At 40.1% G+C, this 27,222-nt stretch overlaps 1 protein-coding gene and 1 long non-coding RNA gene across 7 annotated transcripts in view; one reads left to right on the forward strand and one right to left on the reverse strand.

Moving 5' to 3' along the window:
* SULF2 (sulfatase 2) overlaps positions 1–27,222 on the reverse strand; it is a 91,471-nt gene that overhangs the window by 3,745 nt on the left and 60,504 nt on the right. For 4 of the 6 annotated variants that reach the window (XM_033074902.2, XM_033074905.2, XM_033074903.2 and 1 more), the window contains exons 8-20: positions 26,811–26,939; positions 25,804–25,860; positions 24,986–25,115; positions 15,448–15,655; positions 9,103–9,346; positions 7,160–7,256; positions 5,403–5,497; positions 3,309–3,368; positions 2,764–2,933; positions 2,137–2,279; positions 1,792–1,915; positions 1,271–1,301; positions 926–982 (exon numbers count right to left, since the gene is read on the reverse strand). In XM_033074902.2, coding sequence (XP_032930793.1) covers positions 926–982; positions 1,271–1,301; positions 1,792–1,915; positions 2,137–2,279; positions 2,764–2,933; positions 3,309–3,368; positions 5,403–5,497; positions 7,160–7,256; positions 9,103–9,346; positions 15,448–15,655; positions 24,986–25,115; positions 25,804–25,860; positions 26,811–26,939 — 1,545 coding nt within the window. The other 2 variants (XM_033074906.2, XM_033074907.1) reach the window with 2 other exon arrangements.
* Positions 250–1,005, forward strand: LOC117004250. Its single transcript, XR_004419608.1, has 2 exons — positions 250–525; positions 928–1,005. It is a non-coding gene; the product is annotated as an uncharacterized LOC117004250 (long non-coding RNA).

The following is a 27,222-nucleotide window of genomic DNA, read 5'->3' on the forward strand; positions in this document are numbered from 1 at the left end:
AGGGTTTGGGGTTTGTTCTTTGTAGTACTGTATTTCTATTTTAATTTCCCTAGAAAAGAACTGTTATTCCTATTTCCCAGAGTTTTGCCTGAAAGCCGCTTGATTTCAAAATTATAATAATTTGGAGGGAGGGGGTTTACATTCTCCATTTCAAAGAGAAGTTCCTGCCTTTCTCAGCTGACACCTGTCCTCCTAAAACAGCAACTTTTCGTTCTTTGTCCATATATAAGCAGCACCTGATTATAAGCCGCACTTCAGGTTCGGACCAAAATTTTAGTCAAAATGGTGCGGCTTATAATTGTGAAATTACTGTACTTAAATTTGTACCACACCTCTGAGCTCTCGAAGTTTGGGAACTGCCAGATTGTCATCAAGTTTTAAAGGGAAGCTCAGTAAGAAAAAAGCAGTTTTAGACATGAATCTGTCTTGTCGTCTACGTTCTGTTTTAAACTCCTTTTTCTGCTCACAGCACAAGGCTATAGCTGAATTAAGAGCAAGAAGATACATGATGCTGCCTCACTACTTGTGAGTAATTACAGTCGGTTTTGTTTTTTCTTTTGATTGTGTGAAAAACCACTGTGTAGCTGCTAGTAATTTAAATTTAGACAAAATCAATGTACCGGTCTTTAATTTTTACTGGCAATTGACCATAATTGGTTTCTTAACTGAGCATCTACCTTTACTTGTTTGAAATTGCCTTGACCTTAATGCTCCAAGATTCCTAAAAAACACGTACCAAGAGGTTTTGTACAGCAATAGTTGTCAGTAATGATCGCAGTATCGTATTTCTTGCATAATTTAGAGGAGTTTCCTCCTAAGCATTCAGTGAGACTAGATGATGATGTTAAAAAAGGTGATGCATGCAAAAAGAGAAGGGAAAAGCCAAGTAAAAGCTAATGCTTTTGGTGAATTGTTCCCAACTCACAGTGACTTGGCAGATGATGGTCTCTTCGCATCTGGCCATTTTCGACGCTGAAACTGCCTAATTTTCAAGCAGCAAAAGAAGAAAAAAAAGTTAACCCTCACCAAGAAAACAACCAGCACCACAATCTGAAAGATGAGGAAGAAGAGTTCAGCCAGAATTTTGACTACTAAGATCAGAACAAATAGCTCCAATGTTTCAAAGTGAGTGGGGTGGAAAGGTCTTTCAAATGCCTTTTTAGGCCAGGCCCTTCCATGTGGTTCCCAATCCCACACTTGACTCTTTCAGCATGAAGATAGTACTTGTAGTACTTGAGAATAATAATATAAGGGTTTTTTTAAAATGTACCTGTACTGCTCGTAGCTTCCATCTTTAAGTCCTAGGTGAAGAAAAATTAACAATGTTACTAACAATTGCCTGTATGAGGTAAATCACAATTTAAAAAATAAGGACTCAAGATTTTAACAAATTTCCTGATGCCTTGAGTAACCTAGTATGCCCTCACATCTGATCCTGCACAGAGCAGAAGTTTGGAGCAGAGCTCCAGAAGTCCCTTTGAACTTGAACTGACCTGTGAGCTTCATAGTTGCCATTGGGGTATTCTCTCCCTCTTTCACCAGTATTGTTCCTTCCTTGTCTTCTCCATCTCAGCAATATTTATCACTACGCTAAGGGTCATTTTTCGTCTTAAAAACATGACATAATACAAACTGAACATGTTTGTATTGAAAAATTAGAGAATGCTGCCATCACCCTCAGCAGGACATTACTAGCAAAAGTAACTCCTAAAATGCTTTTGACTGATTCAAGTTTCATAAAGGTCAGGGTTCTTTGGGGGAGTTTGTGAGTGCAATGGAAAAGGCACTTACCGAGATCCATGTTCCTAGTTCTTGGATTGCATTGCTTGTAGCCTCTGCAACTTCTGAGTTCCATGAGCTGGACATGCAGTTGATTAAGAACATCTCTGTCAAGTGTATTCACTGCATTAATTAGCTGCAATAAATAGGGAGTTCTTGTTAGTAACTATTGCTCTGTAATTTGGTAACTTTTGGTGTACAGGTGGGTTATTTGTAACAGCAAAGAGCCATGTTATACTAGTTTAAATGATACAGGCCCTAACTACATCCTGTAGCAACACTGTGTGATTTCAATTTATTGTTGATAAGTAACGATGTATTTCTTGAGCTGTGATCTCAAAGTCTATGATCACATACCTGATATGGATCGGTATTGAGATCAAAATACTCCAAAAATCCAGTAGCAAATTCACAGAACAGGAAGTTGTGGGTCTCGTTGATTGTCCTTAAACACCAGTACGTGTTGTTGTTGGCACTGGTACAGGCACAGAAAGGGCCCACTGCAAATTGAAGAGTTATAAAGACATAAGCTACATGTTTCTGTCTGTAGCACTGCTAATTACTTTCTGCTTATGGTATTACTTTATTCAGACAGTTACTCTCATTCTCACTTCTGAGCTCTAAAGAAGAGAATGCCTTCCAGCATCAGCTCCTTGTTCTGTGCATATCTAACCCACATGACATGACTAATTACAGTAACATCTTGTCAAGTTGCTTTCTCTGGTTGTGAAACAGTCCAGATGGTGAGATACCTTGCAGATCAGTGTACAGTATTCAATATCTGCAGCTTATTTGAAGTTGGTTTTACCTCCTTGCCTTTCATGCACGGAGGTGTAAACACTGAAACAGAGGTTATTCACTCTAGAGAAGACTGTATGGCTTTGGTTACAGAGCTAATAAAACCAAGAGCTACTAGCAACCCAACATCCCAGCCCTATCTAGCAAAAATTTGCCCATCTATTCATTGGTTTACAGTATTCTTACATGTCCACAGGGGAGCAGTTTGCCAGTGCTGGTTGTCGTGGGTGAAGCAGGTCAGACCAGGCATGCTGCATGTGTCATTATTTTTAATTCTCTTAAGCAATTTGCGCAGTTTCTTCTTCCGTCTCTGCTCTCGCAGCAGCCACAGCCTGTCTTTCTCCTGTAGGGCTTTCCTGAACACATGAAACATTAGGATGAAAACACCCTGAAGCAGCTAATAAAATAAGCCGCTTGGAGGGAAAGAATCCACATTTTTTAATTAAATGGTGTTTCATACAAATGGAGATGACTCTGGAATTTATTAGTACTGGGGAAAAAAAAGCAGCCAAAGGGGCTTGTAGGTCCGAGGTTTGCAATGTGCTTTTTTCCAAAGCAGAGACCTTATCTTAGAATTTACAAGCATTTTGATATGGGCTTAGCTCCTTGCCATCTGTTTATGCTTTTTAATACAGGATAAATTGAATACTACTGTTATCGCCTAGTGTGTAACTGATGTGTACAGACCAAAAATTAATATTACATTTTGTAAATCCTCTCTCTTCACTTACTTGAAAGGATGAAGACTGGATCCTTTTTGTCTCAGTTTGCTCTTGTGTTTTGAATGGTAACTGGAAAATAAAAACAACATTGCTGGTGCACAACATCAAGACAACTGCCCCTGTTTTGATAACTACATTATCAGACTAGATTTGAAGCAGATTTAATCCAGTGCCACTTCTTCCCTTCAGTTTATTAGTGTAGGTGATGAATAAAGGCAATCTCATTTGACAGGATCAGGCACTTCCCAGCCTCACTGCATCTTTGTTGCCTCAGATCCTTTGTCCACAGTGACATCCCGTGTGCTAACACTGCATTGCAATGTATATCCTTGTCCAGCTGCAAGTTAGTATTATTTTAGTTTTAACTGGTTGTTTTCCTACATGAGTTGCATAGATAGATTTGTAATTAAATTACATTTCTGCAATGGAGTATTCCCTAATTCGTTCAGATAACAAGTTTATACTGCCCTCCTGTTATTTTTCTTCTGAATGCAAAAATTTCAATACCAGCAGTACTTTGTATGGCTGGGAGGGGGTGTCCTCCATTATTACTAGCTGTATGTTCCAGGAAAACTTTACAAGATGGATTGAACTGTCCCAGCAAGAGGAGTGTCTGATATATTCAGAAATATGCAGAGTGTAAGCAGGCATACACATTCTCACTGGGTTACTATTGTTTTGCCTCTCCAGAAACCCTTACAGAATTTTGCAAAAATTTCCTTTCTGTGAAACTACCAAAGTTAAAAAAAAGAACAACCTCAGTCAATGGCAATATTTTCTTACTGATAAAGTTACTACCTACACAAAACAGCAAACATAAACTTAGTTTAATAAATGTTGTTTTCTAAACTGTACATCTGAGTTCAATTAGTTGCCAGATTAAAATCCCCTTCAAAACAAATCTTTTAAATTTGGGAGTTTTCATAAATTTAATCAGTATAATATAAATTAACACAGTAAGATTATTAAAAAGTTATCTTCTTTGGTCAATTTTTTAATCCTGCACAGATGCTGGGCATTTTATAAACTAATTCTAAATGCTAAATGAAACAATTGCAATGCAAACACTTGACCAGTAACTCATGTTAACTATGTAACTCAGATGATTAACTGATTTGATTTCAATGGGATTAGTCATTTTAATAATGCTATGCATGAATATAATGTACCCTATATCAGTCTGAAAAATAACATTTTTTTCCATTTTCTATAAAATATTCACCAAAAACAACTTCATCTTTACAATACATATTAAGTAAACTCAGTTTATGCAAACTCAGTTAATCAGTTTTGAAAGCAGTGGATTAGAAACCAATATAAACTTTCTGTCTATTTACCATCTAGAATGATACATCTTAAGCGGTTTTTGACATGGGCTCCCACAACCCAAGAAATTTATGATCTCCATATTTTAGTGGATCTGCTGCTGAAACTATGTTGCAGGATCCACAGCGCACATCCGCAATCCACAACAATTCCAAACATTGGATGTGTAGAGCATGTTGCATCTCCACGGTTTTAAGCAAAATGTTCAAAAGGGCATTCTGTGACACCAATGAGATGGAGTTTTATCCACACCCTCTCACAGAGTCTACTTTGTAACAGGTGCTTTAGCCACAGCTAAAGCACAGCTGCCTTGTGGTTTTGACTCCATTCAGGTACAGCCTTCTCTTTTTTGGTGATACTCAGATCATTCTGCCACTGTGGCTGCAGTACTCTCAGTGATTACCTGGCTCTCAGCAGCCTCAGAGCTGGTTCTGTCATCACCATGAGCAGGAGAAGGTGCTCCTGGGTCTCCTTCTGAACAGCTTTTCTCAGGGACAAATTCTATTTGGGTTACCTTTTGATTTTGGAAGATTTTCTGTTGTTCTTATTTGCAGAGCAAATTTGCAGAGCAAAGAGCTCGACTGCCCAATCAAATTCCTGCTTGGCAGACAGTGGGCTTTGTACTTGTGCAGCAGCCCAAATCACCCCAAATGTGTACCCAGGAGTACAGTAAGCAGGCAACCACAGAACAAACCAGGTCCAGATCTCTCCTGTGAGGACATAAATCCATTACAGTTGCACACACAAATAATTATTCAGAAGTACACAAAAAATTACCTTAGCTTGTTACAATCACACTCTTCAGGTCGCTTCTTCTTTAGATGACCTCTCACCTCCCTCAAATTTTTTATTTTATTTTGCAAAGTTTCGATCTAAGGAAAAAAAAAAGGCACCAGCATGATTTAGTCCTATTCTAACCTTCTCATTCTACCAAGAGCTTCCTCTTCACTACCTTCTGTGGCTCTCACCACTAACAAGCATTTTCAAATTATCTAGCTTTCCTGAAGGAAATGACAGTAGGAGGAAGCTAGTTCGGTTTGTCTGCTCTGGTTCTTGACTGTGAAATCGGAATGTGGTGCAGAATGGGGGGACACACAGCTGCAGGGAGACAGACACTCCTGCATCCACTGGGATTGCGCCACTTGTGCACTTACAGCACACGTGCAAGGGGAGAAAGGCTGCTCAAATGAAATTTGCTTAAATTTCAGTGTGTTCTGACACTGGGAAGGGGATGGGGCAGGACTGATGTGATATCCCCTCTTCAGAGGTTTTAAAAAAGCAAAGCAGCAAGGTTCCATCACTTTGCATGGCAGGCTTTAGCAGTGTCTGAGCACATGGGATAGCAATCAGCAGTTAAGTGTGCCACCCATGGGGTTTATATTTACCTAATTGCCCTTTTTTCACTAAATAAACTGCTTTTGCTCACTGTCTTACACACAGCATGTGCCATTCCCACTTGGATATTGCAGGCCTCTACCTCAATCCTCTACATAGCAAAAGATCAAAGTAATCTAATGTGAGCAACAGTGTCTGCAGAACTACCATTAGCTATCAGTGACCACAGGTGTAGCTGAAGCTCAGAACTCTCAAAGCAGACACAGGACAGAGTGTCCAAGGAAAATGGACAAAGAATCCAAACTTGTGATCCTAAATCAGGAACACAACTGGACAGAAGTGGGTTCTCATTTCCTTTGACACTCCACATTGGCTACATTTGCTGAAGAAAACACAATTACAGGACCATAGTGATACTGAAAGTGCCATTTTTTAATCTTAGCAGACTACTAAATTTTTAAGTATCTGCCTTGTGTGTCAATCTCTACAACAAAAGGGGTCCAAGAAGTTAAGAGATTACAGGATGTCCATCCTTTGTGCTCCTCTTTAGCATTTATTCCATCCTTACCTGGTCCTTAAACCCTCTTTCATTCACAATACACATTAAGGGTTTGAGCTTATATTATTGAATATTAGTGACAAAAACGTCAGATAAAGTTTTACTGGCAAATTTCACAGGGCAAATTACCTCCAAGTTCTCCATATACACAGTCCTATGAAAAAATTTAATTCTGAAGTGCAAGGTTAAGAAAAGCAGTAGCAAGTGAAAGAAGTTAATTCTAGAAGCACCAAAACCAATGAAGCTCACTTTTCCTTGGACTTACATATTTGATACTGAAGGACTGTGTTTTGAGAGGTTCCCCACTGGAGAACAGGGCTACTAAGATGCTAAAAAGATCCAGACTAATTTTTTCCTAGGATGAGGACAGCTTTAAGTCTTATTTGTCTCATAAGTCGTATCGTATTTCTCAGCTGTGCCTTCGGATGCAGTTCTCTCCTCCACTCAGCATCTTGTCGTCACAAACTTGTAATAATTTAATTATTTCTGAAATGTCTATTCTGAAATCAGCCAGCAAGTTCAAAAGGTTCTAGGGAGGGACAAAGACACCCAGAGGCAGACAGACACACAGGCAGTCTTGCATGATCCTATCATCCCACAGAAAACAACGCTAAAAACACACACGGAAAACATCACTGACCTCATGGTCAATATGAAGTTTATGGTCCTTCCAAGCTTGCAGTGACCTGTACAGATCTGTGTCACACTGAACGGTGTCGTTCTCCAGGATATAGCACCTTGGCATGGAAAAGGAAACAGTGTTTATTACAGAGGACACACACACCACACACACATACACAGAACAATTCAAACAGCCACTCTTAATAACACAGATCCAAGACAAATGAGAGCATGGATTGGAAATGGCATGCAGAATTTTAAAAAAAAAAAGTTCATTTAAGAAAATACAAGTGTGCTCAGAGCCAGGAAAGAAGTCTGAGTTGCCATGGAAATTTTTAAGTAGAAAAATTCAATGAGAATATTTCTGTCAAGCAGAACCTGTTGACTGTTTCATTTCTATATGTAAATTGTGCTACACAGAATTCTTGCTTATTCAATAGACTTTCTGCATAAATAATCATTATTAACTGGCAAGCATTGAAAGCATTACTCAGAAGCAATTTCCCAATGCATAATCAAGTGATGCAGGAGTAGGAGCTTCTAGTACTAAAAAATATAGTACTTTCTTATATAATAAGGAAGTGAGGTACTTCCTTATAAGATGTATTACTACACCATAAAGAAAAGAGAAGAAACGCAAAACAACAAACCAGAAGCAAAGAAGCTTTGTTGTTTTCTACAAAATTGATAAAATCTTTCAAGGGTATCTCCTTCACTTTGAAAGCAAAACACCCTCTGACAATATAAAATCTTTATGTTTCACTAACTTCCGGTGAAATAAATCCAGTTTTAAAAATTGTTTAATAAAGAAGAAAGCAAATCACCACTTGACCTATTTACCTGGAAAGTTTATTAGGGGCTGAATACCCTGCAGTTATTTTTGAATGCTTGTTTAAATTAAAGCTGAATATTTGCAGTACTCCTTTATTTTCTTTCAACCACCTCATGTATGTTGTCCCATGGCCTTCTTTTCTGCTAGGGATGGCTCATGAATAATGTACAACCTTCATGACAGTTCCTTGTACAAATCTGGGATTCACCCAGCAAAAGACAATTCAGTTTGTTCCAGAAGAAAAAAACATACAGTGACTTATGGGTCCTGAACATTCATGCGAGCTGGGGTAAGAGGGTACAATTCTCTGATGCCTACATTTCCTCATATTGGTGAGTTTCTAATTCACTTCTGTGAACAGAAGTCAAATGGAAAACACAGGTATCAACAGCAGCTACCTGGCACCTGCATGCTTACATGAACTAGTCATTAAACAACTGAATGCATGTAATGATTGGTGGATTTTCTGATAATTTGCAGGTGGAAATGGTGATTAAATGAATTAAAGTATAGCTGAAAGAGACATCATCAGTCCCTAAATTCAGCACTGAGAAAATTATTTTTAGCTGTCTGAGTGGTCAGACAATTGCCTTCCCTCTCAGTATGTTCCATTTCCCAATGCTCCTGGTCCATCCACCTTCATTCATAATACAGGTTTTCCTCTCCTAGCACTGGTTACAGAAAACTCTGTACAAAGCAACCAGTGACACAAAACCAGTTCATGCTCCAGTCAGGGCCTTTGGTCTCCAACCAGGCCAGGTTATCCATTGCATACTGATTTCCAGGGGTAAGGCCTCTCCTGCTTTCATGCAGGTTTAACAACCCTGTTGGCAACAGTTTTGCTTGTCCTCACTGGAAACATACACACTAATGAGTGGTTACTGTCTCCACCCTAAGCAGAATACACAAAAGCATTGCTACAGCTCTTCAGGAGCTTCATGCCCCTCTGCACTGACAAAACTAAAACAAAACTGAAGACTATTGTACACGTGGGAATAAGAATCTTAGTGAAGCTAGATTGGTTATCCTAAAAGGGACACAAACACTCTTAGCACACTTCATCCCACCCACTTAAGTAAAGCAGTCACTTAAGGAGCAAAAGCTTTTAAAAATCTACCATAGGCACTTACCTGTGGGTCACTTTGATCAGATTAGGGGCTGTGTACTCTGCAATGCTACCAGTGCCACTATACTCCCCCATGTCTCTATCTTCCTCCTCGTGAAAAACAGTCCTCTGCACCTTGTGCCGCTTGGTGATGTTCCTTGGTAAGATGGGCTGGTATCCATCCTCTAAAGCCAGGTTATAGGCAGCTCCATCCAACTCAACAGGTACAGAACGGATGGAGCGATTCCGGACATAGCTTGGTTTGAATTCTGCATGGAAAAAGTGAAAGAGAGGCAGAAATAGCATGTTACAATTTGCTCCTCTTTGTGGTTCTTGGAAGGAAAAATCCCAGCCCATACTGTGCTGTTTGGAATTAACTGGATGCCAGTGTTTGTTGCAAATGTCCTGTGAGCTGTGGCTTCCCTAACTTTGGCATAGACAGACGGGTGGGTGGATGGATACCTCAGTGCATGAGAGGGTAGGTACAAGGCAAACACAAAAGAATGGCAAAGGAGAAAGAAAATGCCCTAGTCCAGCACCAGTGAGAACAAATAGGTCATTCAAATGGATGCTTGCTCTTCCCTCACAATCACCAGATGGCAGCCACACCTTAAGCACTAACTGTGACAGTCATGACAGCCAGGCCACCAGTCATCCTCAGGGACCAGTTCTCCGTGCTTTTCTGCTGTCCACCATACAATCCTTCCCTGCTAGGATTCCTGCAACACATTCTTGAAGTTGTCCCAGTATTCCCAGTGGGCAGCTTACATCCTTGATCTTTTTGGAAGGGATTAATACCTGAATCTTTTATCCACATGCAATTCTTTTCCTGATGTGCAGCCCAGACAGTCAGTTTCTCCATGTAGCACCACCCTCCAGTGCTATGTAAAGTAATTTCACGACTATAAGGCGCATCCTTTTGACTAAATTTTTCGCCCGAACCCAGAAGTGCGCCTAATATATGGGCAAAAGTTTGGAAATTTGCCAACCCGGAAGTGTGAGCCGCGAGCTGTGGGGGGAGCCAGCAGGGCCATGGTTGCCAGGTGGAGGCGGGGCCGTGGGGCCGTGGCTGCCGGGTACAGGCAGGCCTGGGGCACCGTGGATGCCCCGGCAGGCATGCCCCGGCCCCGTGGAGGCGGCGCCGAGTGGCAGCAGGCATAGCCCGGCCCCGGGGAGGCGGGTCCGAGCAGCGGCAGGCATCGCCCGGCCCCGGGGAGGCGGTACGGAGCGGTGACGGGCATAGCCCGGCCCCGGGGATGCGGCACGGTGCAGCGGCGGGCATGCCTCGGCCGCAGGGAGGTTGCACGGAGCGGCGGCGGGCATGCCCCAGCCGCAGGGAGGCGGCATGGAGCAGCGGCAGGCATAGCCCGGCCCTGGGAAGGCGGGCCTGGGTGGCCCATGGCTGCCAGGTTGAGGCGGGGCCTCGGCCAGTAACCACACCAGGGGAGCTGGGGGCGGATCCTGCACCTTATAGTCCGGTGCGCCTTATATAATGCACAAAGTTGCGAAATTTGCTGACTCCCGGAGGTTCGCCTTATAGTCCAGTGCGCCTTATGGTCGTGAAATTACTGTACTCTCTCAAACTCTGCTTCTCCATTTGCAGCTCAAAAGAAAAATGAAACATTTGTTTTGAATTGCCACTGTGCAGTACAAGATGCACATTGATCTTTTCCCTGTGACTATTTTCCAAAGTCCTCTGTTCCACCCCAAATCCCCAGAACTCCTCTTCTGTTGGGTCTGGAATGGCACAAAAAGAACCTAATTATGAAATCTAAATCTACACTTAAACTTTCCTGCTATATGATGGGGTCCATCTCTGACCATATTTCCTGCTCACCACCAGTGACTGCTGAGAAGCACTCATTAGGCACAGCCATCTCATTCCTTGAGAAAAAAGTACAACCAAGGTACCACAGACTCTCTTGTGCTCCCTGCCCTAGGGGAGCCTGAGGCTTTACACTGTATATGAGACTTGGAGTTACCACAGACATTTCTAGAAACAACTGAGTCCCCTGGATCCTTTGGTCACTTCTAATATAAAGAGACTGAAACACAAAGCACACCTCATAAGATTGGACTTCCCACTGCAATCTGATAAAGGGAAAATTCAACCAGTGCCAAATGAGAAGACTAATCCTTCCCGCAATCCCAAGCTCCACAGAAAGGCCAGCTTCTTCAATGGATAATCTCTCCAGCAAAATAAGCAGGGGGAAAAGAAAACATGGAACCGGAGGTTGAACAACCAAAATTGATAAAAAAGCACCTTAACTGTCACACTCTGGCATTAATGCAGAATGACTTTTTTCAATAACCCTTACATTCATTTCAGATAGATTGCACAGTCTCAAAAGCCATTTTGCAGACTGTGGGAAGCAGAATAAACCTCCTCCCATCCACAACTGGGCCACGCATGATATTTTTGTCAGCACCACATACAGAAAGCAGAATACCAGCTAGATTGTCTGGCTTTGCACATTTTCCATGTGTGGTTTAAAGTTTACTGCTGATATTAAGCCAGGTGAGTCACTGCTGAAAGGATAAAAAATGCCACTAAAGACCAGCCCTATTCCAGCCACCCATTCAAGAAGTATTTGCATAAATGAGAAGGAAATTCCCGTCTTTTCCAAAGTAGAAGGAAGTTCTAAAAGACTACACCCTACCAATGAGATTCAAAGTATAAACTCACATTTCTTTAATCATTCCTTCATTTTATCATTATCAGCTCAGCCAACTAATATTCCTTCCAAGTCTAATACGCCAACCCAGCATGCAGAACCTCAGTAGATAGCCCCAGGGAACCATCAAGGACATGACCCTGAACAGCTAGGAGCCAGGTTACTCCTCCCTTTGCAGCCAAACTAACACAGCATTGGCACTAATTGCTGTGGAGTGTGAAAGGACTGCTTCTATTGCTAACATGCTACACACAGTGCTGACTCAGTGCTGTGATTAGTACCAAACTTTGAAGTGGTTAAAATATTTAATGAGATCAATATTCATTTGTACTGTGCACTCTCATCTGCTAATTGCACTGCAGGCATAAATATTAATGTTTAATTACTTATTAGTCAATCCTTCCCCTGGTTTTACTCTCCAATCCATTTACCTCTGTACACAGCCTAGAAACAGTCAATCCAGGGCTCTTAAATATCTGTCCAAAAACATCTATGTTCCTTTCTTCAGGTTACTAAATTCTGGCTTTGGTAAGCTCCCTGCATCTGATGCCTCTCTTCCTCAACAACTACAGAAACCAGTTTTCTTAGAGATGGTATTGCTAAGAAGTTGCAACCTCAAAATTGAATCACAAAATGGAGTCCAGAGGAATTTAAACCAAGAAAACCAACTGCTTTCAGAGCCCCACTCATCTAGCTGGTGTTGCACACTTGACCAGCAGGTTTGTCTTCACTGGAACCTGAAAGGAACAAAGTTTTCCACGAATGTCTATGTATCTTGCATTTGGCAGATAAAAGAGTTTTTGTTAATTTTATTTTTTTAATTTTTTTTTATTATTACACAAGGTAAAACTGGGCACTCTGAAGACATTTAAAAAAAATAATCTCTGGTGTCTAGAAATACGGATATAGTTTAGAGGTACTTTCTTGTATCCTATTTTCACATCCGTCATTAAAAATCATACTTCAAATACATTATCTGTAAAGTAATGGACTTCTTTTAGTAACAAAGAATGTTATTAAAATGTCATTTTGATCCAGCATTGAGACCACCTCAAAAGTAAAATTAATGTCAGGGACATTAGAATTCAAATGCACTAGCCACTTTGTACACACCTCTGTTTCTTTACTATTCAGTGTGGCCTATCATCGTTTTCTACATGCAGCTTAAGAATTCCTTTAATCACCTGCACTTGTTCATCACAAGAAGAGATCAAATCCACAGCAAGAAAAACATAATAGGCCACAAAACAGCCAAAGATTTTGAGAGCCTATTATTTACTTTAAACTTTCTACCTGCTGCAAGCTCTGTTTGATCTTTCTTATAAAAATAAGAGCATACTAAAGAAATAATGAGGACAAAAATGCAAACATTCCAGACACCTAAACCCAGACATAACAAATATTAATGTTTCTGGGTATCTGGCACTTAAGTGCTTTGCAGTCAAGCTGTGTAATTTACATTGTCCAAATGGCACATATATGACACGGCCCTATTGTGAAACTCACCTTATTCAATTTAGAAAACACTGTTGCCTGCTAAATGCACTGGTGCATCTGAAAATGCATTCTAGACCATGCCTACACTAGAAAGTAATTATTTTATCAAAATGTCTGGTGCTCCAGCCCCTGTACCAGCAATTTAGTCTGTTTTTTTAGACCATCTGTTCCCATATGTAACTGGTTTCAATCTTCCTGAAAGACCAATCTTTATACCCTATTAGGGTTTACAACATGCTTGATGCACTCTAGATGTAGGGCATCCATTCTGCTTTTCTGCAAATGACTTAGATTGGAATCCAATAAAATGACCCTTTGCAAATCTATCTCTGTTGTGCACAACAGAAATGAGTGATCAGGGCATTTCCTTCAAAACTCCACTACTGCTTGGAACTACTGCATTAATGTGGACATGACCCTTAGCCCAGTTAGAAACTTCTATTTTCTGTTTGGCAGTCATTCAAACTAATGAATAGCATTTACTGGCATTCAAGCAGGGTTCCAATGCAATGTCATGCACTCATCAAATTCTGCGTAGCAGACCTCAAAGGTGCCCTAACAATTATGCACAGACCACACTTTATCCCAAGTCTCATGAAAAAAACCCCCAAATACTGAGCATAATGAGTATCCAGGTGACTCTCTTAACTAACCACAGTCCAGTGAGACAGCTTTCCACATAAGTTGTTTAGAAAAACTTTGGTATGTTGCCTTAACTTGTACTGCTTTGGGCTCACTTACATTTGGTGTGTGATTTATTAGGCAAGTGTATGTAGAAGAACAGCCAACACCAAACGAAAAGGTCTCTGTCAATGGATTCAAGATAACCTCTTCCCTGTATAGCACACCCCGGATGTGGGAAGAGGGAAAAACAAAGCATCTGTGGAGGTACTGTACTTTACACACAAGCAATGGCAATGTGATTGTCAAGATCCTATTTTATGTTGCTGAAGTTTATGCCTTAAGGTTCAATGAGGCTAATGAACAGAAGGGTATAGTGTAAACTCTGTCTCTTTGGAGCAGAACACAGGGGAAAAGCACCATTCTGATCCCCCACTGAGAGGGAGCAAGTTTCACTTATTTACCTCAACTTCCCACGCACAAAAACTAAAGGTAATTATACACTTAACAACCTCCTTTGGATGTTGTGAAAACTAGTTAATGTTTAGAAAACAACAACCAGAAGTACTTAAGTAAGTGTTAACTATTATAAGATAGCATTATGTTGCCCTCACTCAAATTGTTTTTCTTTCCTCATTAAGTGCCTTCCACCTACTGCTGTTGACTCCCTATGACTTAACTTCTTTCTGTGACTTAAAAAAATGAAATTAAATAAGTACAAATTCTCGTGGTTCTTTACAGATTATCGGCTGTACTCCATATTTAAACATCAAGTATAATTGAGGGAAGCAGCAATATTTTTTTCAACTAATAATTTGCTTAGTAACTACTAATCAGTTTGCAAGACAAATATAATGGGAGAAAATAAATTTAAACTCTGTGTTTTGAGTTTGGGCCATTATATAGAAAGACTATATATTTAGCAGAAAGACTGCTAAATAATTAAGGCTCTGTATTTGTGGAGTGAGATGAAAGAAATATTACAAGCAACTAATAAGTCTGTGTTGCCATTTACTTCTAATCTATAATTAGACTACATACCTCAAATACAGATATTAGTCTGACTAAGGTTTAAAAGAGTCAGTAAAATGGGCTTTCTGAAAAAGCACTAATCTGTGCCAAGGAAAACAGAAATAGTCATCCCCTTTGGCTGTTATCTCTCAACCTTGTCTCTGCTGACTGAGCAGAAGAAAAGGATGTTAGAAGTGAGCAGCTTCTGTAACAAAGTAGACACATCTTTATTTAAAAATACATTACTGAGGTAACAGCTCCAAGCATTGCAGGAGCTAGTGAAAACTGAAGTGTTTGCTGTAGAACACTGTTCATATTCTATAGCCTATGTAACTGTGCAATTTGCCTTTTCAGCATGGGCACTGGATTTTTCAGAACTAAACATTCTTCCTGAAAACAGACACTCTCAAATCTGATTGTCCACTATGAGACATGCTGTTTCATAGTTGAGATACACAGGAAATATGCTAACACAATTCAATGCCTGTAACCGTCAAGACAATTATGTGAGTTAGCAAACAACAGCTTTCTAAGGCAGAGGTAGAAGATGCAGTGGGTTTGCTTACTTTTCTTGGAGAAGAATTTCTTTCTTTGTCTGATGTGGCTCAGCTTGTATTCGTTCTCTTCACAATTGCAGTCTTTGCTATTCCTGTTGTAATACTTGGGCAAAATATTGGAGGTGCCTTTGCTGTTGCTTGCAGCTGCCAAGTCTGCCATTCCCTTGCACTTGTGCAGCTTGAGTTTTCCACTGGCATCTTCCACACACTGCCATTTCTGGAAGAAAAATTTGGTCATTGAAAATCTGTCCCAACTGTGGTCTTTCTAACGGCCAGCTCCAGTAATTTATCAGATATTCCTTGTAGTAAAATGAGGAAATGTAGTAAATAGTAAGCACCTCTTAACAAACCAGATTTTTGTAATCTTCTATTTTCAGACAAAACAGCAACTCTTTGGAACACTGTTGCATTTGTTTCTGATTGTGCCACTTAGAGGCAGAACAAATGATTTTTTTAAAAAAAAACAATACCACAGCTAAAAACATGACAGTGGCAAGTGACAATTTTCCGAAGCTTAACTGTGGCATAAACCAAGGACATCCGAGCCACATCCTAATCCTGAGAGTCTTACTACAACTCTCAGCACAGTGGGACCAAAACCTTCCAGCTTTATGGGAGCTCTCCAGATAGAATCATATACTGGTCTGGGGTGGAAGGGACCTTAAATGACCATCCTGCCATACACAGGGAACACCTTTCACTACACCAGGTGGTTCAGAGGTCCATCCAACCTGTCCTTGAACACCTCTGGGGATGAAGCGTTTTCGAGGATTGCTCTACAAAAGTGCCTGTCTCTTCAATGACCTTTCAAAGGGTCAGATCAGCTGTGGAAACCCTTAGCTGCTGCATGAGTTTATCTCCATCTTGAGTGGTTTTCATCATAGCTTTTTCCATTCAACAGCCTTGGGATTGACTTGTAAGGGTGAGCTGCACTGGATGTCTCTGAAGTGAGAAACCCCTCCCTTTTGCACTCACACTAGAGAAAATACTGTCCCGGATCTCCAATTCACTCTGATACTCAAAACCTGAAATAACTTGTTCACGGTTCCTTTGTCAGAGCTGCTGTCAGAGGTGTACCAAGAGCAAGGGAGTTGAGCTGCCTTCAACTTGGCACAGAAGTTCTACCCACTTCCCAGGCACATAACAAAATTATTTCACCTACTCCTTAATTTATCAACACTTTACTAGCTACAGAGGCTTTAGAGACACATTAAAAAAACCCTTACAGTAGCAGTTGCTACTGCTTTAAAAAACGTTTTTCAGAAACACTCAGTTTCTTGTTGAGTCTGGAGAAGAGTTCCTCTTCTTCCCTATTACAAAATTCTGTAAGCCTGTGCCTCCAGGACTCATTGGAATATTGAGAATTTTCCAAATAAAAGAACAGAAGTAAAAGCAGCAGCATCTTCCAGGGAAGATATTTTATAGCAGCCTACAACTCTACAAGGGAGACTCAACCACTTCCGTTTGCAAAGCAAGGTGTGCAAAGGCTAGGACAACAAAGTGTGTATTTTCCATTGACATTCACTCCATTGTTTGCAGGACAGCAAAGTAAGAAAACAGTATCACTGCACTTTTATTATCAGACTTTAATAGGAGTCAAAAGTGAAGTGGCCAGTTGCAGCACATTTACCTATCACCGTGGCAGAACCTCGCCTATAAAATGACCCATTTCCTCAGACACCTGGATGCCAAGCTGTATCTGTGTTCCAAGGCCTGGGCAGCCCAAGCCTTGCTCTGCTGCAGATAAACCCAGCTTAATTTACAGCAATTTACTGACAATAAAACCTTTGCACAACTATCTCCAAATGCAAAGCAGTACGTATCTATCCAGATACAGTAAAGAAGTAAGACCTGAAGAATAAATTGCTCTCTTAATTTTATAAACTGATTGATGTACCTACAGACTGAGGTTTGAACTAAAAGTTACTTTACCAGAATAAACAATGCTTTCTTTCACCACTGAAATAGATGTAAAAATGTCTGTTGCTCTTTCCCATTTTATCTGAACATTATTTTTGAAAATATATAAACAAACTGCATTTTCCACTCAGTAGAGCTCTATGTTCTAGGTATATTTTAATTCATGAAAACTGAAGTTTCAACAGAGGGCAAGTTTAAAGCCATGATAAGAATTACTGCAAGTACTCTGATGTATGGCCAAAAACTATATTTTTTCTATTTCTTTCATCTCATCAGGAGATTGATGCTCGTTTTTCCCCTCCAGATGAACGGGAAAAAACCCTTTAGGTTTTGGTGCAGCTGTATGCTACACTGAAAACATCTCAAAGACTTTGCTTTGGGGCACACTGTATGCATTAGCAGGCTCCAGTGCTGAATGTAGCTCTGCAGTGCAGAGGTACAGAAACTACATTAGAAGCAAATGCTGAATACATGGAGGGGGAGCAGTGGGGGGTGGAGAGCAGGGAAAGGAAAGTCTCAAACCACTACTTTTTTCCCCAAAACAGATATGGGCATGCATATGGATGTGTCTGGGATTCCAAGCTCATCTTTGGTCTGCTTGTATGTCCAAATGCAAATTCTCTAGGTTGATACAATATCTCTATCAGCTGAAGTCATTTCTACAAGATGCTTTCAAACTTAGGGGAAAAGGGCAGGAATTGCAAGAAAAATGTGAAAGCCTCTGCTTAACTGTTAGGAAGTTTTCAACACTGTTACTGCTGGCATTTTAAATTGCTTTCTAGTGCACAGCATACCATCTGCTCTGTGAAGAAGGACCTGGGGGGGTCCTGCTGGACAATAAGTTGTCCATGAGTCAGCACTGTCTTGGGAGCCAAGAGTGCCAATGGTGTCCTGGAGTGCGTTGTCAGTTCCCTAAGCTGATCCTGCCCCTCTCTCAGCCCTAGTGAGGCACATCTGAAGTGCTGTGTTCAGTTCTGGGCTCCTCAGAGCAAGAGAAGCATGAAGCTTCTGGAGCAGGTCCAACAGAGGCTGTGGAGATGAAAGGACTGGAGCACTTCCCTGCTGAAGAAAGGCTCAGGGGGTGCTGGGGCTGCTTAGCTGAGAGGGGAATTCACCCACGTGTGGGGGCGTATGCAGGGAGGGGTCAGGGGATGGAGCAGGCTCTGCGCGGTGCTGCCAGCAGGACAAGAAGCAAGGTGCAGAACCCGACACACAGAAGTTCCACTTGAACACGAAGAAGAACTTCCTTACAGTGCAGATGACTGAACACTGGAACATAATGGCCAGAGAGGGTGTAGAGAATACGCCTGGAGAGATTCCAGAAACAGCTGGACACAGTCCTGTACCAAGTGCTCTAGAATGACCCTGCCTGAGCAGGGAGGTTGGAAGAGAATTTTTTTATTTAATTGGGAAGAAAGTTTTGGATCTGTCTATCTTTTATTGGTACTTTAGTGGTTTATTGGTACTTTTGTAGCTGGCAGAGATATACTGAGGTTATGAAAGAATTTAAGTTCTCCTGATAAGTGACATACGTCAAGCCAGTCAGAGTCCAGATAACTTCAATGGTACTTTGGCAGATCTTTGCAGTTCCTGAATCTCAAAACAAGTTGCACATGATCAACTTTCAGGATCAAATTCTTAATCTGTGATCGCAGCAAGAAATGACTTGCTGATAACTTCATTACATTAAAAATTTTATCAGCCCTGGAACTGATAAAATTAGAAGACAACAAACCATGAAAATTAAAATAATGATGATTTATTAGTGCTGTTATCTGAGGATTGTATTCCTTACAAAGAACTGTAATTAACAAAACTATTTTCCTCCTTGAACTAGAAATAACCCATTATGATTTTCAGAGGCTATTTTACTTATGGGATTTTTTTGATTGTTGCTTCACAATCAAGAAATTTGCATTTCTGGGTTAGAGATTTTTTAACACCTTGTCATTACAGTATTGGCCATTGCAAGTAGCTTGCTGAAATTGACACTAAAATTTAATAAAAATCCCAGCTTTTAAAAATATCCTGATATGGGTAGTGGTGTACTTTAGTTAAAAGACTACTGGAGGTCAGGAAACTGGCTTCAGTCTCAGTGCTGTTATAGGCTCAGTTTGGAGCTACAAACAAATCAATTCCCCATTTGGTGCTGCTGGTTTTTTCCTTCATAGCTAATGTAATTTCTGCTAAGACTGCACTGACTTCTTAGCTTGTGCAATGCCTTAGGCAACAGCTGGGACCATTTGATACCAGAACCCAATTATTATATTAAAGACTAATTTTATCACTGTAATCTTAAAATTAGCTGAATACCTGGATTCTTCATTTGCATGCTAATTGTGCTTGTCCTGCCTGCCTCATGTCAGCTACAGTTCATGCCATTAAAAAGCCCCCAAAATATTCTGTCAATAAATGGTTCATCTATCTAATAATTTCAAGGTTTGAGTGGTATGTAGTGTGTGACAACTAAAATTGAGTTGAGAGTTCAGAGGACTGAATCTCCAAAAATCATGAGTCGGTGTAACAGAATCATGTCATGTGGGAATGAAAACCAGGTTGTGGTCTTCATTTATATACTGATAACATGAAGTAGAGGAAACCAAACTTAATCTTCTGCCACTGGATGAATGGGAAGAAGGCACCAGGGGAAGGGATGAACCCAGCAAAAATATTAAAATGTTAAGGAAGTAAATACCTGTTGGGAAGAACTAAGGAACTGGGCATAATCAGTCAAAAAAATAGCTGAGAAGAGAGAGGTCTGACTGCCTGGATTGGAGACATGTTGTGAGGAGACATGAACCAATTAAGTCAACTAGGACAGAGAAGTAGTAATGTGTATGAGACAAAAAAATGGTAAATTCAAGTTGTCTGTCCCTGAACCTAGTACCATCTGAGCAGTAGGACAAGCTGCCAGCAAAATCAACAGAACAACCTCTTGCAGAGTAGGATCTTGTGTGTGTCTCTGAATTTTGTTGCTTTGTCCTCATTAGCCCTATGGAAAACAACACAAGAGCAAACCACAGCAGAGAAAAGGTAACTAAACTGTAACTGTACTGTTTCATAAAAGGAAAAAAAATGTATTCTGACTACTCATCAATCAATTAGACTGGAAGTTAGAGTATTTCTAGCCATTAAACCAGATAGCTCACCATCTAATGTGGCAGCAACACTGCGTTCAGAAAGCTTCTGCATAAATTAAAGACCTGTTTTTCTCAGGTTGTTGGGAAAGACAGAAGACTTTATTGTCCTGTAGAAACTTGGACTCCTAGAGCAGTTAAGGAAGCTTGCTGGCAGCTCAATGTTTCACTTAAACTTTTCTGTAAAATAAGATGGAATCTCTTTGGCACAACCAAAAAAACCCAAACCAAAACAGCAAACACCAGCTGCTGAGACACAGAATGATTAATTAGGGCTCAGGTCTGAAAGATACGTGTTTCAGTGGAATATTTCATAGTAAGACTTTTATGATTGTCTGTTTTTTTCCCAAAGGAAGTAGTGTCAATTGAGAGACACTCACTGAGGGAAATGAGTGACTTGTATGAAAAACTCCTTCAGGGAAAGTCATGGCTATTTATTTCTGATTGGGGCCTCAGACGAAGACTTTGAATTAATATCTGTGATTGCTGTAATGGTAAGAAGACACTGATGCACTAATGAAAAACCCACTTCATGGTGATAAGGTGAAGGAAATAATAGGTTTTTAACACACAGAAAAATACAGTATGTCTTTTTTTGGTAATGGGTCATTTGCATGTTCAAGGTAAAAAGTGTTACTGGAAGAGAGCAAGGCATCTGTTCAGTCTACAACTGTTGCCATTAAGATTCATGTTTCATAGATATTATAGTTCTAAGTTAGTCTTGGATATGTGTAGCAGATAGTTTAGCCTGGAGAGAACATGTTATGAAGTGTGGTTTGATTTTTTTCTTCCTTTGCAATATACATTTGAACAAGATTTCTATTCACTGTCAAAAACTTGTCTATTAAACCAAAAAAGCCCAGACTTTTCTGCTTTGCTAGCAAATAGCTGGGTAGCATGAGTTGTGCAATGGGAAGTGGGATAAGGAATGAAGCAGAAGCATCAGAACAAGCTTAGCACAGCTGGTGACAGAAAGCATGAGCACAGCAACTAACTTGGCCTGAGGATGCTGGGAAATCTCCAGCTGGAACAGCTTTAATGTTAAAAGAAGGCGTCTGGAAAGTTTTGCACAATGTGAGCTTGACAGACTTTAGGATATATTACAAAAGCCACTTATGTGATGGTTTGAGTAGCTGTTCTGCCAGGCTTTGCAGGAGGAAAGTCAGGTTCTTCTCTTGGAATTTTGATATGAGCTGGGATGAAGACTGCACAGCAGTCTTGGTTTTCCACCAAGTTTTGGTTGGTGTTAAACACCCCTCTCTTTCAAGACTTTCTGCTTTTGACATGTTACAAGCTAGAGGTCTTGATTTAGGAGCGTATCATTTGTCCTAATGAAGAAAATATCTGAAAAGTTTGGGGCAGGTGGTGAACTTTCTCTTCATGAGTTAGCAGTATAATTGTACTATGTCAGGTCCTGCCAAAGGAAAAATTACTATCTTTTAATTTTGGGAGTTTTTACATGTACTGCATAGATTCCCTATAGCAGTCAGCACTGCTGCAGGTTTTGCATGTTTATAAAATGTACGCAAAATTGGCAACTTATTTAAATGGAGATTTTGTGCAGCTGTTGTTATGATACTGTGGGGTTGCTGGGAATACTCTACAGAGCAATGATGGTATCATAATTGGCTTCCACAAAAGCATATTAATGCAGGCTACCAGATAAAAGTGGTTCAGCTTCCACTCACCAGCCAGCTTCAAATGAAAGGTCAAACTACACTGAAAAGAAAAAAATTTGTGTGGAAGCCATTAGGTAATAAGATAAACATTTTGGTTCTTTTAAATTTCACATGGGAAGAGCTCATCTCTTTTAAATCCTTGAATATAGATGCTGAGCTGCTCTTTCATCTGATTCTACAGTCACCCTTTGTTGGATGCAAATAAGTAACACACACCAAACCCTAATAACTGAAAAAGAAAACATAGCAACACACATATTCCAATTGCTCTCAGAAGAATTTACATATATTAGTGATGCCAAAAAAAATTCCACATAGTGGTCTGTGAAACAAGGTTTTAGACACAACAAATAGCCTCATCTCCATGATCTTGGTAATCTCTTATTGGAACAAATACAGGTTAAGGACAGTGACAGAGATTTGGAAAAATATTCTTGTGGCAATAGACCTGCATTCACAAACTTGCACGCTCACAAAGCAGAATTTCAAATTCTCCATCTCATATTCAAAGCTTTATTTACCTCTTCTTTAAGCTCTGTCCTTGCCTCTTGTCCTTCACCACCCTTCTGAGTCTGTTCTCTATTTGTGCTTCTTGTCTCCTGCTCTCACACTTCAGATTCCCTGGGACTGCTCAGACTTCTCTATGCATGGAATAGCAGGTACCCAAAACTTAAGTCCAACGACTCAACTATTTCAACTAATTAATCTTTCAACTAATTCTGACCTAGACAGGTACTTACCTTTGCATCAGGATATGAAAATTCACTTTTTGTACTGAACACTCCAGGTATTGTTAAACAGAGTGTCCTGCAGGATCAGAAGACATCTGCTAAATAACCATCACATCTGCATAACATCAACTCCCCAAGGCAGTGGTATGTTGTTAGCTTGGGCTCATTCTACTTACTGTACAGAGCTGTGAACAGCACCAGCAAACAGACAATACCCATTTGCATTTGAGAAGTTAGTCTTCCTTCACTCTGAAGAGATTCTTGGGTGCACCCATATTTAGACACAATTTATCCTCAAATAAGCACATTCATCTCCCAGTATCCCTACTGTCTAGACAGACTACTAGGACATAATCTCTAGAGTAGTGGTTACATGGATTGAGACTCCCTTGAAAGCCTTTCACGGATTTTAATTGACTTGATTGTCTGGCAATTTTTCGTGATGTCCAACATAATTTCTTTTTTTGCTCAATTTCATCCTATCACTTCCTATTATGCCTGACAGAACTGCTCAAAACAATTCTTCTCTTCTTTGTCTCCTGACAATGAGGGTGCAGCACAAGCATCTCTTATTGCAACATCTACACTGCAGAATTTACTGGTAATTTTGACTATGGAATTGACATTTTATAATTCTCTTGAAGAAAAAACAGCAATGAAAAAAAAGAAAAAAAAAAAAATCTGTATTTCCCCGTACTGCTTACTGGACAATGTTGTAGTGCAAACAATAACTTCTCCTCCAGTTCCTCAAATAACATTGCAAATTTATAAAACAGTGGCTTGCTCCCATTCAGCTAAAATTTCAGCTCAAGAGTTCTGATGACAATCAACTACTGCATATAGTATTCCTTTCAGTTTAGCATTTTTACAAAGAACAGAACATTATAATTACTCTGTATTCTAAATCTGCCACAGAAGCCACAGGAGGAAAAGAACATTTCAAAAATTCTTATACATATAAATTAGATCCAAACACCTAAGGAACAATGGACTCATTTCACAGGTGCACTGAACTACATGATCAGTAGAGCCAGAAGTATGGACTTTGGCCTTTGACAGTAAAAAAATTAACTACTGCAGCCTAAGTAGCCCATTACTGACTACATATTGGTAAGTCATTCATATCCTGTCTGCAAGAACAGTTCTATTCTACAGAGTAACTTACCCTGACAACCCTCTGGGCTGCCGGGACATGAGGTAATGCCAGTGTGACAACAGACACATTAGCATGTGGACCCATTTACCTTCACCCCTTTGTCCACAGAACATGTTACAGTCCTTGGAAAGGGGTTCTCTGACCCATACCTGCATGAGAGAGCAATGACACAGAGTCAATTTTGCCAAGAGTGATGAATTCTCTGGAGACAGCCATGTTTTGCCTTTGCACTGCTCTGGTAAATTTACAAAATCCTCTCCTGTGAATGTCATGACCTTGCATTTATACTACATTACTTTTTTTTTCACATTAATTTCTTCTATGTAACTTGTATCTAAAGTGAACACATTGTCATATCTGCCCAAAACAGTTATGCAGAAAAGGAAATGACACACAATCAATGAGCTTTAGGCCCATATACACACAGCCTGCCTCCAGACACAAGTGCACGTGTTTTCCCAGTGTGTTTTTTGTTAAGGGGAGGGATATATTGAGTTAACAGAATTTTAGTTTCCTATTACTATATGCAATTCCAAATAACTACAACAAAATGAATTAAGGAGAGACTTTGAAGCAAAGCAAGTTGTATGTATTTGCACAAGGCCAATGTGTTACATATATTGCAGCTTCTCATTACTAATGAATCCCAAACCACATTCTCTTTGGGAAATAAAACATTAAAACAGCCTAGGCGGTTTTCTTAATGGTAGTCAGGAATCAATATAGAACACTTGAATCAGCAGTTTCCTGACTGACAGTAAATCTCATAAATGCTGTAATACAGCTTTGAGCAAAGGCCACAGAATGAGCCATTTGATTTATACACTGGCATTGATGATGAGGTGAAGGACATTGACACAGTGAAGATGTTGTGCTTAGCCCAATTTCAACTGCTTACTTGCAGTCAGGGTAATAATGCCCTACCTGGCCAAGTTGTTCACAAGCTGTTTGATACTCAGCTCGCTGACAGAGGTCTTTCACACGCTGGTATTTGGGTAGAAAATTTTCTTCTTGGGCATCTACCTTCTCATTCTCCCTTTTATGCAGCAGTTTACTGGAAAAGAATAAAAAAATATGCTTATGTTAATATCAACTCCAACATACAAATACAATTAGCTGAAAGGACTCAGAGGAGTAGTTATTTTCCAAGTCCATAGCATCCCTCGTAGTCAAAACATTAACAGCGCAGAAGTGCTAGTAGAAACTAGCACTTAGCCTATCCAATAACACACAAGTTATTCATGTCCTGCTCTCAGGGAGCATACAAAAACGTGTAAAACTGTGTTACATACCTAAGTGACAGGCAGTGACAACTGTCAGTATAGAGAGACCACATCACATTCTACACTTTGCAAACCCCTCATGCCCCCATTTATGTATTAAGGCAGAGGTGCAGAGGGAATGGTCAGCAGATGCAGATGGAGAGAGCAAGGGCTATTCATAATCCCATGATACAGGCAGGAGGGTGGGTGACAGCAGCTGAAAGCAAAATGGGATGCCTTCCCATCTCTCATTCCAAGTAAACTGCCCTGCCCCCACCACAAGAGCACATTTATGCAGGCTCTAGGCAGAGGCCATGCATTCCTTCCGATCACACAATCACTGCCATTAGGCAGACTGCAGTCATGTCCCTGCTGGCACAGCTAAATGGCTTTAGACTGCACAGAGTGCTGCTTTGGCTTCAGCTATTCAATATCCTCCTACTTTAAAAGACTGAGCTTTGTGATTAACACTTTCCTTACCCTCTTTCCACTAGGAACGAGTCTCTCCACACCTTCATCTTTTTCTTCAAATGAAACCTAGGAGGAAACGAAGAGAGGAAGATGCGATTCCCACAAAAGCAGTAAACAAGTTATGCCTCATTTTCTCTCCCACGCCTAATTCCAACAAGAAACATGCCATGAAACTGTACAAGAGGACATCCAGCTCTATGAAGCAGTAACACACACCTCTCCACTGAAAACCACAGGACATGTTGTTCTCACAGGAACAAAATCCTCAACTAGTTTACAAGTACAATTTCTTCAACATAAGCATGTTTAAGGCACAAGGGATTAACTGGGATTAACAAGGAATTTTCCTTGTTCTCAAAGGATCACAAATTAAATCAGGATTTCCTGACTCAAATCTGGGCTCTTACCCTGCATCTACCCAAAAAGTATCCCATTCTAAAGCAGTTACTCCATTCTCCCTTTCCCTCCACCCAGTCACTCGTAAAGCAAATAGTTCTCCTTCCCTTTTTCTGCTGATTTTCTCTTGTAAGCATTCTCTAGCAAGTCTAATTCTCTTCCTCAGTCTTTTTCCAATGAAAGTACTTATGGAAAGTCTTAAACAAAAAGTGTAGGTTTTAACGCTAGCCTGTCTTTACATTATAGTCTGATACACAACCAACACCTTCAATTATTTTACTATTTATTCAATATTGAATGCTTTGCTACAAATGATGCCACAAAGACATTTAAATCTATAACTTACGTAGCTAAAGACCTTCATGTGCAACCCTCTCACTTCTACATAGACTACATTTAGTATATACAGATGCCATGTATGCCATACATCTAGAATATGAACACGCCAAAATGAAAATAAATAACTGAAGTGAGTTGTATACGCCAAACAGTCTTCAGACTTTCCAGTGAATTATGTACTCAGATAGATGGTGATTTTATTATATTTTCCTTTAAATTTTCTGCATGCTGCTGAACACCTGTTCAGTCTCTTGTTCCCATGCAACATTTCAATTTCTTACCTATTTACTGGTCTCTCAGAATCCAGCAGCTTAAGAATGGATTTACCATCCATATCAGACGGAATATCCAACCCAGCAATATCTAGAATTGTGGGTGCGAGATCAATATTCAACACAATATGAGGATTCCTGAAAAAAATACGACAAAACAGTTAAAGTCTATACAATAATACCAAGCAACTCCAACTTCCACAGAGTCCAAGGACCTGAAAAGGCTTATTTTGTGACACCTGCAAACAAAAGAGGACACAGTCTGATTCTTTTTCATGAAGGGAATTAATATATAATATACAGATAAGTTGCACAACCTCAAGGGGACTAATACAAATATTTAAAACTTTAGTGCAAAACATTTTTGAGAAAGCAAAGTAGTTCACAAGGTAAAGCTAGTTAATTTTTGCAAAAAATGGCT

The sequence above is a fragment of the Catharus ustulatus genome, chromosome 17 (genome assembly GCF_009819885.2).
Source record: "Catharus ustulatus isolate bCatUst1 chromosome 17, bCatUst1.pri.v2, whole genome shotgun sequence".
NCBI lineage: Eukaryota > Metazoa > Chordata > Aves > Passeriformes > Turdidae > Catharus > Catharus ustulatus.